Source organism: Cibotium barometz, chromosome 25 (genome assembly GCF_041138505.1).
Source record: "Cibotium barometz isolate CiBa-2024 chromosome 25, ASM4113850v1, whole genome shotgun sequence".
Classification (NCBI taxonomy): Eukaryota; Viridiplantae; Streptophyta; class Polypodiopsida; order Cyatheales; family Cibotiaceae; genus Cibotium; species Cibotium barometz.
In genome coordinates, this window is record NC_141070.1 from 44248881 (window position 1) to 44266061 (window position 17181).

The following is a 17181-nucleotide window of genomic DNA, read 5'->3' on the forward strand; positions in this document are numbered from 1 at the left end:
CGGGACTAGTTCTAGGCCACATTCGGGCATATACCAACTAAATGGGTATCCAGTATGACCCAGACCACTTCCACACCTTCCATGCACTAAAAGAAGCATTCCTTAAAAGATTCAGAACTATCAAAACTAACTCTAAACTGTAAGGCAAGCTACAAAGTTTGAAACAGAAGATGTTTCCAATAGAAGATTATGAAGCCAGTTTCGCACTCTACATGCATGACTTTCTCTAGCTGACAGACCATCTCAAGCAGTTCTTGTAGATTGGTTCCAGCATATTCTCAACAAGAAACTAAAACCGATGGTGGCAGCCACCAACATCGACACGGAAGGGCTCGACAGGCTCGTGGAAGCCATTAAACGAGCCGAACGCGACATGGGATTGGAAAAGAAGTCAAAGAAAAAGAAAAGCAAGAAGTACAACTCTTCAAACAGTGACTTCGAAAGCGAGTCTAAATCAGAAGACTTAGAATCTGAGTCAGACGCTGACGAGGAAACCAGACGTAGCAAAAGAGCAAGCACAAAGGTAAGAAGGACGAGGTGGATGTCCTAGCCAAAAAGGTTGCGGAGAAACTCGTTGTGCACTCTGGTAAGACCTCTAACTTCTCTGACTACATAACAGGTGTCTTCTGCCCGATCTGCAAAAATGAAGGATATGTGAAAGAGGAATGCAAGATGTAGCGCTGACCTGTGCCATCTGCGGAACATTCACACCCCTAACACCCAATTGCTGATACAGTGTGAGAAACAGGACAAGTGCAGCTATCAATGCAATAACAACAGCAGCATCCATATCAGTAACAACAACAGCATCCATAGCTGTTGCACTGGAACCTTATAGGCCTTACTGTGGACAAGGGCAAGGCGTAGGAAGAGGTGGCGCTAGGTAGTCAGACGGGTTGTTATTATTGTCGAAAACTTGGACACCGTTGTAATGACTGTTAATTATTTCAAAAGCACCAACAAGAGTTGCATGAAAAGGTAGGAGGGGCGGATGCACTAGCAACGTCCTAAATATCATCGACATCAAAGAGCTAGAAGGTGTACAACCAAGTGTGGTCGTCATCACCAAATCCCAAAAGGGAAAAGAGAAGCTAAATGTGTTAGATGAACTAGCTAGTCAGAAGAAAAACAATGGGAAAACAAAAACAAGTCAGAGACTCTGCAACAAAGGAGGTACAAGATGCACAAAAAGAAAATTGAAAGAAAACCCTTCAGATCAGATAGCATTCAAGGGAAACAAAGGGAAGCCCAGAGGAGGCAAAAGAATAAAAGCTGCAAAAAGATAAGCCTTACAAGGAGTGAGATGAAGAAGTGATGCGGGAGAACAATCCCCATGATGGCAGACCAAAGGAAGCTGCGAGAAGGTAAGCCTCGCAAGACACATGAACAAGCTGACAAGCCAAAGGAAGAAGAGGAGCCTAGGCAACCACAGTCAGCAGAAGACAATGTGCTCATGAAGCAGGCACAGCCTATCCAAGAGCAGCAAAATGGAGTGGGGGCGCACAAGTCCACAGAAAGGGCTCAAGCACTAATAAGAAGCAACAGTGAAGCGGAATCCTCAGGCACTGCGAAAAGAAGACAGTATCAAGCAACAAAACAAGCTTCTCAAAAAAACAGTAGGCCACATGAAAAGGCAAGACAATGTGACATATGGGAGGATATGAAGGCGTTAAAATTGGACATATCCCTTGATCAACTCCTGTCCTTAGTGCCCAACTACAGGAGGAAATCGCTGAGCAATTTGCTAGGTCCCAAGGAAGAGCATAAGAGCTTGTCTGATTCCTCCAGTAGCAAGTCAGTCAAAACAACAAAAATCACAGTAACATACAATGATGTACCCCAGATAATAGTAATATTGGAAATCAAATCCATGGAGCGATACTAGATGGAGGCTCGGGAGTAGACATACTGTCAGAATCTACAGCAAAAGAACTCGGCCTCACAAACTGTGCCCATGCTCTTTTCACTGTGAAGATGGCAGATCAGCACAGAGTCCAACCCCTAGGATTAGTCCGAGGGGAATACATTCAGATCGTTGGGATATGACTTCCCTATCATTTTTCTTGTTCTCCAAATGGAAAATGAGGGATCGTACCCGATGCTGTTGGGAAGATCGTGGCTCCACGAGGCAAGATCAAACACGATTGGCACATGGAACAAATCACAATTAGAAAAGAGAAAAAGAAGGTAAAAATCTCCACAAATCCCACAAGGGAAGTTAAACTCTCTCTCAGGCCGCTGTATGTAGAAGGATTGAACATGCTGGAAGGAATTGAAGAGGATGAGGAGAAAAGAATCCTCAGAGAAAACCCATAACTCATGTCCTTATTCCAGCTGGACATAGAAAAGATCATATCCAAATACTCAACAGAAGTACTAAACGTCCAACCAATGAAAGAAACTGGCATGGAACCACTATCAGAGGAGTAGACAAGAGAAGCTGAATCTTCAAAAAAGGAAGGTTCAAAACTTACACAGAAGCAATGTCAGAAGGGCAAACAACAGAAGCAATGTCTCAGAAGGGCAGACAACAGAAGTTGAAGCCTCGGGAACTACAGAAGAAGACCTATCAGCCAAGGGACTAAAGGAATGGATGGAAGCAACCCATTGCAAAGACAAGGAGCAGCAGTAGAAATCCATCGGAGTACAAGAAGTAGAGCTCATGAAGCTCAATCTAGGGACATAAGAGTAACTGCAGACAAGAAAAATCAGCGCAAAACTAGAAGAAACAATGCAAAACAAACTCCAAGAACTACTGATGTAGTATAAAGATGTCTACACGGATATGCCCAGCATCGACCCAAGCTTCTACCAACACAAAATAAACATGAAGGAAGATGCAGTTCCGATGAGGCAACAACAGTACAAGATGAATCCCAACTATGCCAAGCAAGTCAAGGAGCAAATTGACAAACTGTTGGCAGTAACATTCATCTAACCAATAGAAAAATAAACCTGACTGAACCCCATTGTGATCATGCCAGAAAAGAATAGCAAGCTCAGAGTCTGTGTGGATTATAGGAAGTTGAATGCAGCAACCATACCGGACCCATTTCCTTTTCTCACAAACTCTATGCTGGATGTTGTAGAGCAGGCCACAAAATGTATTCATTCCTGGATGGATTCAATGGATACAACAAAGTCAGAATGGAACCTGAAGACAAGGAAAAGACCGCATTCATCATGGAGTGAGGAGCATTCTTGTCAAACATCACGACCTTCGGACTTCGGAATGCACCCGCAACTTTCCAACGCATGGTACGATAAATTTTCTATGATTACTTAACGAAATTCATGCATGTGTTTGTGGATGACTTCAATGTCTTCAAGAGGTGTGTGGAGCACCTGCACCAGCTACGCCTATGCTTGGAAAGATGAAGCTGAACAAAGCTGAAGCTGAACCCAATGAAGGGCGCACACAGTGTCCAAAGACAAGATTTTTGCTGATCCAGCCAAGGTCAAGATGATAAGCAAGCTGAATCCACCACAAAACCTGAAGGAGCTCAGCAGATTCCTTGGCCAAATCAAATGGCACAACCGATTCCTCAAGTACCTTGTTGATGTGGCACAACTACTGTACAGCCTCACAAAGAAGGGGAAAGAATTCATCTGGGCAGAAGAGCGTAAGGGCGCCTTCCAAAATCCAAAAAAAATGCTTCCTAGTGCACCGATAATCCTAGCACAAGGACGCCTTCCAAAATCCGAAAAGAATGCTTCGTAGTGCACCACAATGGGACAAGACATTCAACGTATTCGTGGATACATTGGATACAACAATTGGAAATGTGTTGATGCAGCAGACAAAAGAAGGGTGGTACATACCTATTTATTATGCTAGTCGGATGCTGTCAAAGGCCGAGAAAAATTACAGCACCACTGAAAGGAAAGCTTTGGAACTGATTTACTCAGTCAATAAATTCGATCATTAACTACTGGGAAATCACTTTGTGTTCCATGTAGATCATCAAGCCCTACTGTATCTGGTGAAATAGCCAGATCTGATCGGAAAGTTAGAAAGGTGGATGCTTCTACTGCAAGAATTTTAGTTCACCATCATGCACACCCCTGGCAATCAAAATGCAATTGCAGATTTTCTCAGAAGAATAGACACAAAGAGCAACCTACAGGGATGGCTGATCAGTTTCTAAACGCAAACATGTTTGTTGTTTAGCCTGCATCCATGCAAAGTAATTGGTACTTTGACATGTTGCAGTTCATCACAAAAGGAACATTGCCCACCACTGAGATGAGCAGAGATCAACAGAAGAAACTAGCTCTCCAAAAAGCAGGCATTACCCTGAGATTACACAAGCTCTGTACAAAAAAGGAATTAACCAAGTTGTTCGTAAATGTGTGCCAGACCATGAACAAAAAACTATGCTGAGAGAAGCACATCAAGGAGTGTCAAGCGGACAATACTCAAGAGAAACAATGGGTAGAAAAGTCTTGCAACCAAGCTTATGGTGGCCCACTATACTTAAAAATGCATGGGATCGTGTCAGGCAATGTGATGTCTGTTAGCGGATCGGATAGCTATCACTTGCTGAGATCGGATGCCTCATCAACCAATCCTACCACTTGAACCCTTTCAGAAGTGGAAAATGGATTTTGAAGGCCATTCAAACCTTCAACAAGGAGGACTAGTAATAAATACATCCTCGTGACAACTGACTACTGCACTAAATGGGTGGAAGCAAAGGCCCTCAAGGACAATTCAATTGTAGTAGTAGCCAAGTTCTTGTACGAGAATATCATGACGACGTTTAGATGTCCAGTGAAGCTGGTAAGTGATCAAGGAGGACACTTCATCAATGAAGTGATTCAAAAACTGACTCAACAGCACATGATCCTGCACAAAAAATCAATTGTTTACTATCCGCAGGTATATAATCAAGCAAAATCTACAAATCAAGTGCTAAAGCGAATCCTCATCAAGACAATCAATCAAAATAGAACAGATTGGGATGAAAAGCTGCACTTTGCACTATGGGCGTTCCGCACAGCATACAAGGTGAGCACTAGATTCACTCCATTCTCTTTGGTCTATATCTTAGAGGCAATAGTTCTAATGGAGTATGTTGTCCCAAGCCTCAAAATAGCCCTTCCCAAAAGGCTCAGCCCCCCAGAGGAATCAGTCAACCAACGGATGCAGCACCTTATGAAGATGGAGGAAAGCAGGCTACGCAGTGCATGGGTGGCAGACATCACTCAGAAAAGAAGAAAGAAGTGGGTGGACAGAAACAACAAGCATAAGATATTTCAGGAGGATAACAAGGTACTATTGTTCAAATTCAAAGCTCGAAAAACACCCAGGTAAGCTCAAAATACATTGGATGGGTCCCTATCAAATAGCAAAACAATTAAGCTCAAGCACATTCAAGCTGAATACACTAAGTGGTGAAACATTACCCAAGCCTATATAAACCGATTCACACTCAGACCCTACAGAGAAAGAAATGACAAAGGACAGCAACCAACCAATCAGGAGGACACAGAGATAGACACAACGGACCAGTGCATGATGGTGTTGATCCCCATCTATACAATGCAACCGGATGAAGACACGTACCAGCACTTCGATGGGCGACATCGAACGAAGAGAAAATGCATGATGAAAAGCAAAGAATGGAAACATGGAGGAACGAGCAACAAATACAGCACATAGACGTGGGAATCATGACATTCTTGGGTGACGACCACGCTTTTGGGAAAATCATCATGGAAAGGAGAAAATGCCTCAAAAATACAGCCCCAATCAAGAAACCCTACCATGGTCAAACTCCATTACCCTCACTCTCCTTAAATCATTTACAAATCACTCTCTTGGTCTTTCTCGTTGTCTCGCCATCTCAAGCTCTCTCGCTATCACCCATCTTTCCCCCTTCTTGCAAAACTCCGCAACCAAAACTTGCCATCGCTAGCAGCAACAAGTAAGTCGAGTTTGATGCCTATAATGCCATGTTGGACCCCGTGTTTCAACAAGAGTGGTTGCAGAAGGTCAGACTATTCGATTTCGTAGTAGCAAAGAACTGAACGAGCCTGTAAGAAAACATTGAAGCCAAAGTGCAGCTAGCAGAGTTGCCAAAGAACAACACAGCAAAGATGGAAGGACGTAAGGTTGTGCCTGTCACACCAGAAAACATAGCCAAAGCATTCAATCTTCCCGCTGAAGGCATCACCAACACCGACTCCTATGATGTGGACATTGAGGAGGAACTCTCAAAAGTCGATAAGGAATACTCTGTCGCCACATGTTGTGACCCATACATGCAAAAGTAATTCAGATTTTACCTAGATATGATGTGTCTGCTCACCAAGAACACCAACATAAGAAGAACCAACTACAAGATTGTTGGCAACGTGGCAACAGAACATGGCCAGAAAGTGAATTGGGCAACATTGGTGACCAAAAACATGCAGCAACAAGCTCAAAAGCTTCGGCTATCAAGAGGTCACACAAAGATGGCAAGTCACTTAAAAGCCTTGGCGTAGCTCGATGAGTTAGAGAAGGATGACTCCACTGCAAACCAAGAGAGTGAGAATCAGAAGGAAAAAGAAGCAGCCAGGAAGAGACAAGAGGAGTCGTCTCAGAGACAAAGGCTGGAAGAAGAAGCAACCAGGAAGAGACAAGTGGAGGAAGCCGAAAGGCAAATGCTGGCAGTAGAGGTAGAATAAAAACGCCTTGCAACCGAATTTGCAACCAAGCTGGCAACAGACAGAGACAATATAAAAATGCCTTGCAACCGAATCTACTACAAAACACTAGCAGTAGAGGCAGGAAAAAATGCCTTGTAGTCAAATCTACAACCAAGAATAGAGTAGCCACAGCCTCAAAAGAAGATGAAAAGACAACATAGAATAAGACCTCCAAAGTAAAATCTCCCAAAAGGAAGTTTGAATGGACTCGGTACATCACCACTCTCAAGCTGAAGAAGTAAAAGGCGGCCCAAGCAACCAAGGAGCAACAACTTGAAGGCATTAACAAGCATTTGGTGAAGAGTGGACTATCCCCGAGCAGTGAACAAGTAGCAGAAGTAGCAGCACAAGAAAAATCCAAAAAGCACCATCCACATTAAGTGACAGGCTGAGCAGGATGAGGCAGACAACTGACCCAGCCACTCAGAGCATTCTCACAGCACTAGAACATATAGCAAATTGTGTCACAGACAAGCTGGAGAATGAAGAAGACGCGGCAAAATAGATCAAGTAGAAGCACATGTGCAATTGTTGTCCACTCAAGTCCAGCAACAAAATCAACAATCCACTACTCGGAACTTGTTTCGGCAAACATCAGTAAGACACCATTATAAGACTAGAAACTCAGTCAACAACGAAAAGAGCAACCCCCATTGTAGATCATGCCACTCAGATGATCTGCAATGTGGAGCTAACCACAAGAAAAGATCACAAGGAGCTATTCCTGTAAAAGGGAAGCTGCGGATACAGGAGGCCATGGAGGCTAAAGAAGAACTCCCCATAGTCCAAATGCCTGTGGAACTAATGGAGCAGTGGGAAGAAGAACTGATAGCGTCTTCGAAAGCATGTTGGGAGGACAATCTGCACCTTTTAAAGAATACATGATACTGCCAACTCCCACATGCCACCTCCTACTACCACCAATTCCACCTCAAGACAAAAATAGAGCTGGAGGCGGAACCAAAGGGTCATCCTCTGCACAACCACAAGGAACCTCAACTGCAATAACCACCACCACCTCTGGAGAAAACACACGATCAAATCAACAGGTGAAAGAGCTCCGGAGTAGAATACAAGCTAATAGAGTAGCTAAAGGGAAAAAAAGAACTGGAGATCCGATTGGATCTTCTCCAAAAACAAATGCCAGCCAAAGGCACCACAAGAGAACTCCAAAAGTCGTTCGTGGACCAACAAAAGTAGATCGAAACACTCAAAAAACAGTTGGAACACGAACAATAGAAAACAAAGCTAGCATTGGCCCAAGGTAAAGAACCGATAACCGCCAGAGAACATAAAGAAAGTAACAATTGGCAATGTACATGCGATCAACCAAATAACACCGGCTCAATTAAAAGAACAAATCATCATATCGAAGAAGCAAATATCTGTGCAATAAGATGAAAACCAGCCAGACAAATTGTCCTACTAGAACTGGAAGAGGAATTCAAGAAAACAGACAAGGCACTTGTTCAAGCATATGCAAAGCTGGATAGGCAAAAGGCAAAGCTCATTCAACTAGAAGAGCACATCGCGCAGACAAGAAAGCCTCCCCCAGAACAAGACCCCGATGGAAGGTAGCAGCAGAGCAACAGGAGACCACCACCGCCAAAAAGTTACAACAGTTGCACTATTTGAAAGAAGAAAATTCCAAGCTGACGTCCCGGCTACAAAAAACTCAACAAGAGTTGAAAGCTATATAAAGGAAGAAAACTCCAATCTGACCTCCCAATTGCAAAAAAACTCAACAAGAGTTGAGAGCTGTAAAGGAAGAAGCCAGTAAACCACAAGAAAAACCAGAGCAATTAATAGAGAGAGTAAAGAAACAACTGATAAATCTACACAAAGAAATCCAAATAAGGGTAGCAATAGGAGACCATCACTGCCAAAAAGTTACAACAGATGCGCAATCTGAAAAAAGAAAACTCCAAGCTACTTCCCAGCTGCAAAAAACTCAACAAGAGTTGAAAGCTGTAAAGGAAGAAGCCAACAAATCACAAGAAAAAACGGAGCAGTTGACAGAGATAGTAAAGAAACAACTAATAGATCTGCACAAAGAAATCCAAACAAGGGACAAAAGACTGGATCAAGCTAACAAAGTGACGTTGGAGCTACAAAAGTTCCAAACGGAGACAACGCTGGATGGGACAAGCAGAAGGTCTTTTTAAGATAGCAAAGAAGGAAGCACTTAGCAGTTAGGAGAAAGATATATAAAGAGATAGAAGAGAATAGTAGGGACAGAGTTAGTCTAGAGCAGAATAGCATTGTACAAGTTTAACAGTAATAGAGAGCGCTTGAGCATTATTTTATTGTGTACCATCTGAGTGAGAGAGTGAGCTTTGCAGTTCTGTGTGCATTCTTTGATACATCCACCTCCACATTCACATCCACATCTATACATCTACATCTACATTCCCATTCACATCCATACATCTACATCGGACTGACCACCGGGGCCATGAACAGGCAATTTTTTATTTTCTATCCCAAATTGATTCTGTAGATTTGCCAATAGCAACAAATGGTGTTCCGAGTCAATTTTTGGATGCAAATCTTTATGCTATTATTAGCTCTCCGATAGATTGATATGATGAGATGATGGCCTTCCTCAACAATGGAGTGTTTTTGAAGGGCGTGTCTCGTGATTGCAAAAGCTTGAAGAAAGATCTTTATGGTGGCCAACTGGGCAATTATGTAAATGGAAGCAGACTAGATATTGCGTCGATGTGTTTCAAATCGTGAGCAACCCATTGTTCCTAACATAGGCACATCAAGGTGAGCAACAAATATTTCTCTAATGAGATTACCCCCACAGATTTTTCAAGCCAGATTATGGTGGCCTACAACATTAAAGGAGTGTGATGTGTCTACAGTTGGGTCAGCCTAATGCAGCGGGCAAAGCCCTTTCAAAAATAGTTGGATTTTGAAAGTCCCATTATACCTCCATCTCAGTGGATGGCAAGTATATTTTAGTGGCCCGTAGATTTACACAAAATGGGTAGATGCCAACGCACTCTAGGATAACAAAGCCACTTGAGTGGCTAAATTTTTGTAAGAGGTGATCATGACCCAATACAGTTGTCCGATTGAGCTGGTGAGTGAGGCCATTTTTTGAACGAGGTGATGTGGAATTTAACCAAGTCCCACATGATTATTCACAAGAAAACCACTGTATACTACCCACACCAATGGTAGGCAAGCTGAATCTACCAATCAAGTGCTGCAAAGAATTCTGAAGAAATGATGGACGAGCCCCTACCAGATCTCCGCCAAATCACGAAAGACACTTATGAGCTCAACTTTAGATGGTATGAAACTGCCCAAAGCAGTGAATGGGTTCAAACTGAAGCCCTATTTTGAATAAGTTCCATCATATTCTATTCAGGGCATGATGTGCATGTGCCACCATGTGCCCTGCATATGTTGAAGTGTGGGAATGTGATTATGCTTCTTATGATTACCTTTGGGAATGAGATCCTCGTTGATTATTTTCACCGCCAATTTGTGTTCTTAATCAAGGCAATCATGTTTGGGTGTGGGTAACTCTTTCCAGTCGTGTTTCTCTTTTACTCTCGCACTCTGGGTTTCTAGCCTTCATTCGCTTGCTCTTTTGTTATTGTGCTACACCTACGCCTTGTGCTCTCGCCATCCAAATAATCTACTTTCCTACACACTCCCTTGCTTCCCCAATCATCATAGTGGAGTTTGAGAAGTTGTTTGCACTTCTGGATGTCAACACCAACTCCACACATATTTGGATGGCGCGCAAAGGCTTTGCTACAGTTTGAGTCTCACATGGGCAACTTCCATGAACAACCCCGATGCAACATACCAGTTTGCTCACACACAAGACCACTAACATATCAAAGAGAGCATTGTGCATTTATATGCATGTGCAAAGGAGGGCAAGCGAGTGTCCTGTTGGCGACACTTCTTTACAACTAGTTCAAGGTGGAGCTGAGGAATTTGGATCCCAGCTCGAGGACGACGAAGATTGCCCATACATGCATTTACTCCATCAGTGCATCGCTCCGGCAGGTGTTCACACAGTAGCCCCACATACTGCTGCAACAGGCCAGCCGGGTACTTTTCCTTTTATCAAGAAGATGAAAACTGGGAGCAGCAGTGAAGCTGTAGAGAAAGCCAAGGCCAATGCCACGGCTATGTGGCAGAAGAAGAGGCAGCCATCAAGAAAGCAGTGGCGGATGCAATCTCTAAGAAGACTGCCAAGAAGAAACCAGATGACATAGCAGCCGAGCAAAAGCAGCTGAAGAGGGCTGTTCAAAAAAAAGTGGAAGGCCAGAGGCTTCCCAACTTAGCACCGCAGAAGCTACAACAGCAATGCCTGCAACATCAAGGGACGAGCAGCAGGCAGCTACAGATGCTGCAATGGTGTCCTCATCTTTCATTTTTCCAACACGGGTGGATGCTGCCTTGATTCAGGTTGCCTGCATATATATTTCAGTGTGCCTCTACTGCAGACCTTGCATTGGCAGTGTTACAAAGCCAAAAATAATGAAGTGCAGACGCAGCCTACGGGTAGCCCAGGAGGAGCTGGCAAAAGTTCCGGCTCTCCGTAGCAGAGTCACTGTTCTCAAGGCTGAGCAAGCGGACATGTGTTGAACGATGGAATCCCTCCAGCTGGAGCTACACTAGACCATGACAGACTGCCACAAGCTACACGGAGAGCTCACCGAGTTCCAGCAGAAGTATATCAATGCTGAGTTCTGGGTCCAGAAGACAATACATCAACTTTTATTTGTTATGAATCAGCATGAAGCCTCGTCACGTGAAGATAGCGCCTGAGAATGAGGTGGACAATGAGGAGCACTATTTGTTCAGATGCCCACCCTACCATGAGATTCAAGGGAGATTTTATTTTTCTCTTCCGGGACAGATTCAGCCCCCTCTCACGAATCATGCAGTATGAGGACCAGAGATGTTTAGGTATGCATTTACTGGAGCTTCATTGTCACAGAGGGGTATTTTTGAGGCAACAGACACAGCTAGTGAGGCGCCTCCCAGACCACCATCATAGATTTCGTTGGGTCATAGCCACTGACTATAGTGGCTCGACATAAGCAACAACACGACCAAACTGGTCCACAACCGCCTACATGGACGTGTGATCCTCTGGCTCCATGAACACAGGTTGTCACTAGTGAGCGTGTGCAATCCCTTCTAAGAGATAGACGAGCTCAAAATACGGAGGATGAGGGGGCACCAGAAGGATGCTAAAGTCCAGAATGATCAAGACTTTCCAAGGAACCCTTAATCGCAGGGCACACATTGATATATAATAAACTTGCTGCCTCTAAACGCCCACAAGAGGCATTAGCTGGCAAAGGCAGGCAGTCCAGCAAAAGAGATCACACTCTGCTAGGCATCAGCCCCAAATGTACGTAGTGTAGATACAAATCACACATTGTAATGCTCTGAGATCAAAGGCCAAGTTACCTGTGGTGAGTCATTCACCTGTTTATGAAAAGCATACGTGCATGAAAAAGGCATGCATGCCCCATCTGTTTAAGTAGGCAATGACATCCACATGATTAGTTGCTGTAAGAAAACCCAATCTCGTATCTATTGAAAACAAGCTGAGACAGATAGCCTTCTTTCAAAAAATAAATGGAGATAGACATTCAAAGACATTCACTATACATGAATATATGAGAGACTAGTACATTTTTTTAAAGCCTAAGCTTGTCATAGCCATGCACCAAATCATGTGAATTGTCAACTAGAAAAACTTGCATTACAAATTCATGATGATGAAGCAGACAACAGAAGAAAGCATAAATTGGGCAAACAGTCAATATTTTTAGGCAGTCATTTCTAAACCATGCTGCTCTTCTTGTACCACATTAAACATCTAAACTTACTGCTTTTTTATGAAATGCCTGCAACATTTTGTACGTTTTAACTTGAAAGACCCTCGTTTAGTAAAACCATGCAACCTCCAACCAGAAGGGCTTGCATAAATTGGCCTGAATTCACTAACTTTTTTTCACTGCCGATGCTGCTTAGGACCAATAAACTAATAACATCCTTGGAAGCACACGGACAAAAGCCAACTTTGTCTTGCTGAAGCTTTGCTAATTTGCAAGCTCATCACCCGATCCTTTTTCAATTGTTGGTCATATAGCAGCACATAGAAGGATGTGTAGAATACTTCGGGCCTACACACTCTATGGACCGTTCTGCTAGAGAATCACGCATGCACACTTCTGCTTTTTGGGTGAACCTAGAGGCTCCTTACCTGCATAATAAATGAACCAATCAACATCTCTCTCTCTCTTTCTCTCTCTCTCTCTCTCTCTCATATGGCTCGGATTTGACATTCTCAGCTCATAGCTCTCGTCTTTGTTTTCTTCTGTACCATGATGAGATTACATGGACACTATTGTATCACTTTTGGTCTCATAGACCCACTGGGTTTTTTGAAGACGTTTAATATAACTTTCTTTTTTTCTTTCTCTCAAGTGAAGGGGTGGTGAAGACTACTGAAACAAAGTGGAGCGACATGATTAAGAAAGAGAAAGGACAAATGGAGGAGTGGACTCGGGTGATTAAGAAAGAGAGAGAGGACCCTGCGATTCAGCCATTACTGCTACCTTGACAGAGAACAAAAGAATAAAGGAGAAGAGAAGGCACTAAATAGAAGGGTAACATGCATTTTAATAAGACCTACACTTGAGGATGATGTGAAAGTGCTTGAGGATTTTAATGAAGACCATTATAAAGGAAGTGGAAAATGTATGGAAATTTGGGAAAAATCCCAACAAAGATGAACCTCTGATCATTAAATAAAAAATGAATAGGCCCACCTTGAAGTCTTTAGGAACAGACGAAATCTAAAGGAACCTTCATATATGCCAATGAGGATCTCACCCAACTTTAGGTAGAGGAATGGAAAAGTGCAATGGTCAAGGTTCAAGAAGCAAGGAATAAGGGCAAATATGCTGTTTTAAGAGATGGTCAGCTCAGCACTGGGGAGATGAAACACACCTCTCACCCATCCACGTGTGCATGACCAGTGGGATGTAACATGTGGAAGCTTCGGGGGAGATCGGTAACTTCAATGCTCAGAAAAACAGCACACTTGTCGCAACAAAATTAACGCACACAAAACTCAATATAGATGTGCAGAAAAATATATATATATATATAGAGAGAGAGAGAGAGAGAGAAGAGGACAGTATTGGGTCCCGAATACCCTTTGTAGGGCCCCTACTACGAATGGTGTATTTGCTTTTATTACAATGATGCAAAACTGAAATAAAAGACTGAACCTGAACCTCCTTGACCTTCAATCCTTCACCCCTTCTGTGTTAGCTTGTCCTTGGCTGTCCTAGCACTTTATTCAGCTTCAGCACTTGGTGAATTATGAGATAAATGAACTGATTTATGTCTTGGGTATTTATACCCTTCAAGGATGCTAGTCGGTGTTGGGGTAAAGGCGTTATGCCCACCCTTATAGTGTGTACAAGCCCATAAGTTATAGTACATAGTACACTTAGTACTTTTAATGTACTAAGTGCACTATGTGTACTAGTGCAATATACATGTGTGATAGGGGAGTCACACACTCATGCTTTTCATGAGTTGACTTATCCCCACAACTCTCTCTCTCTCTCTCCCTTGCTTCTCTGTGTATGTCTCCCATGAATGAACTCTAAACCCTAATTGACAGGTTTCTCCCCATCAACTGGTATCAGAGCAGGTGTTTGTCCCTCCCTCTCCCCCTTCTGCTGGTCGTGCTCTCCTGCTGGCTGCCCTTCTGCTGGTCGCCTCTTTCTGCTGCTGGCTGCTTCCTTTCTGTTGGCCGCCTCTTCTCAGCTGGTCGCCTTGCTCCTGGTAGCCTCTTGAGCTGGTCGCCTAGCTCCAGCCAACTGCCCCAGCTGTTCAGCCAGCGTGGGCTGCCCAACAGCCACGAGGTCTGGCCAAGCTTGGCGCTAGAGGGAAAACGCAAAGGCACGTTAGCGTGTAGCGCTGGCCACCACGCAGGCGGATAGGCGAAAGTCCTTCAGCGTGGAGCGAATACTAACGCTTGGCGAGCGAAGAAGCTTTGGGCGAAGGCAACAAAGCGAACCGTTAAGCGAAGGGGCAACCAAGCGTCCAGGCGAACAAAGGATTACTAGCGGGCGCATCCCCCCATTGGTATGGTGAGCGCGGACTGAACACGCGACCTTCAGATTCGGGTGGAGTTCAGTGTGGCGTCTGGCAACGCCGGCACCATCGCTCGCTAGCCGCCTACTGGAGAAGCTCTTGTCTACAGTGAAAGGTGACACCCGCCTCTCCTTCGCCCAGGACAGCCATTTCTTCCACGTAATGCGCACAGAGCAGCACCAACTCGTCTGGAAACATAATAAAAAGCAATAGCTTTCTGCAGCAGCATCAACATCAGCAAACCCCCTCCTGCAACAGAAATCCACCTGCAAATTCAGAGGTATTTTGCTTCAATTTTTTTTTGGGACTTGCAATTGAGCAGGTACAATTATCAATTGAGCAGGTACAGGTGCCCAATTGCTCAATTTTGAGCAAAATTGGCAAAATCGGGTGACATTGGTCACAATCAGGATCAATTTGCAGGAAATTGGATGTCGAAATTTGGGGCTTTTGATGTAATTGTGCAATTAAGCACTCATACATGCTGTATGATGTGAAAAATTGTACATTTGGGCAAAATCGCAGCAAATTGCAGCAAATTGCAGTGCAAATCAAGGGGCTTTTGTGCCGATTTGGTCGATTTGCATGCAGGCAATCGCATTTGATGCTGTGGTTAATGTGCTGATGCCTTACAAGCACTCAATGTGCCTGTAAATCAAGGGGCTTTCATGTATTTGATGTATATGTGGCCAGGGGGAAGCATCGTGAACACTCTGGATGCCTTCATGTGCGCCAATGTACCATGCATGATCAGAAATTGATCTCAAATCAAGGGGCTTTTCAAGTTTGTATGCTTGTTGAGCTTGGCAAAGCAGCAGGCGAGACTTTTATGCCTTGAATCCTCAAAAATCAGCTTGCAATCAAGGGGCTTTTGCCCAATTTCTGTTCGGGACTGTTTTATGCAGTGTTCGTGACTGTAAAAAATCTGATTTTCACTCATTTGGACAGCCAGGAGAGCATTTATTGCTATTGTACCTGCTGGTACAGATTTGGCACAGCTTTGTGCATGTTTGGGCATGGCTGTACACTGTTTTGAGTGATCAAAAGGTTCAAATTCAGCTGCTGAAATTGCCGGTACAGGTTTGGTACATCATTGGAGAGCGCTTAGTACTGCTGTACAGTACTTTGGAAGGGCAAAAGAGGACATTTAAGGTGCTGTCCAAAATCTGCAGCAACCAGATTTTGGTGTTTTCATCACAAAAAGTGGGAGAAAAGTTGCATTCTTGCTTCCGCAGTGGGAGATAAAGCTTGGGAGAACATTTGTAAGCACTTTGTGTGCTTAGGGTGCAGTGTTTGCACATTTGCAGGGAGTCAGGCATTACAGGTTGCATTTTGCTATGGCAACCACAGGTGAGAGCTCTTCATTGCTTCACATCAAGAAGCTTGAAGGCTCGCATAATTATGATATTTGGCAAACCCAGTGCTACAATGTGTTGCTTCAGAAAAAGCAACATAAGCCTATCAAAGAAAGGGGTGTGATGCCCGCTTCTCTTACAGCTGAAGAGTGGGAAGATATGGATGAGCTGGCAAGATCTACTATCATGTTGTCTGTGTCAGACTCATTACTTTTCAGCATTCGTGAAGAGAAGACAGCTTGGGGAATGTGGCAGAGATTGCAGGACTTGTATGCCCAACAAAGTGCCTCAAGCAAAGTGTATTGGTTGAAGAAACTCATAGGCCTTCAGATGAAGGAAGGGGCTTCTATGACAGCCCATCTCAATGAGTTTAATGGTATTGTCAGCCAGGTTATAAATCAAAAGTTGGCAATGGACGATGAGTTCAAAGCCACTTTTTTGTTATGCACTTTGCCAGAGAGTTGGGACACATTCAGGACAGCCACTAGCAATTCGAATACTATGCTGTCATATGCAGATGTTGAGGGTGCTCTTCTTCAAGAAGAGATGAACAGGAAGAACAACTCTGTTGGAAAGTCCAATGCAATGAATGCACGTGGGAGATCCCAGCAAAGGGGTAAAAGCCAAGAAAGGGGAAGGAGCAAGTCTCGCTCGAAAAAGGATTTGGAATGCCATTATTGTGGCAAGAAGGGACACATTAAAAAGCAATGCTACAAATGGAAAAATGATCAGAAAGAAAAGGGAAAAGGCAAAGACAAAGAGAAGGATGAAGCCAAAGATGTAAAGCCAAAGGGCAAAAGTGGAGTCAAGATCGAAGAAATCAATGTGTCACATGCAGGTGGCAGTGAGGATGAGGTCCTCTTTACTTCTTCACTTGATGCCCATTCACTTCTTACAGGTGGTCATGGTATGCACTCATGGATCATTGATTCAGGTGCCTCCTTTCATGTCACAGGTTGCAGAG

The 17181-nt window shown here is 43.7% G+C and overlaps 1 protein-coding gene across 2 annotated transcripts in view; it reads right to left on the minus strand.

Moving 5' to 3' along the window:
• Positions 1-12408: 12408 nt before the first annotated feature.
• Positions 12409-17181, minus strand: part of LOC147624602 (membrane-anchored ubiquitin-fold protein 3-like) — a 61886-nt gene continuing 57113 nt past the window's right edge. For both annotated transcript variants that reach the window (XM_086819619.1, XM_086819618.1), the window contains one exon: positions 12409-12952. In XM_086819619.1, the coding sequence (XP_086675745.1) occupies positions 12897-12952 (56 nt within the window). In that variant the 3' untranslated portion in view covers positions 12409-12896. The remainder of the gene's footprint in view (positions 12953-17181) is intronic.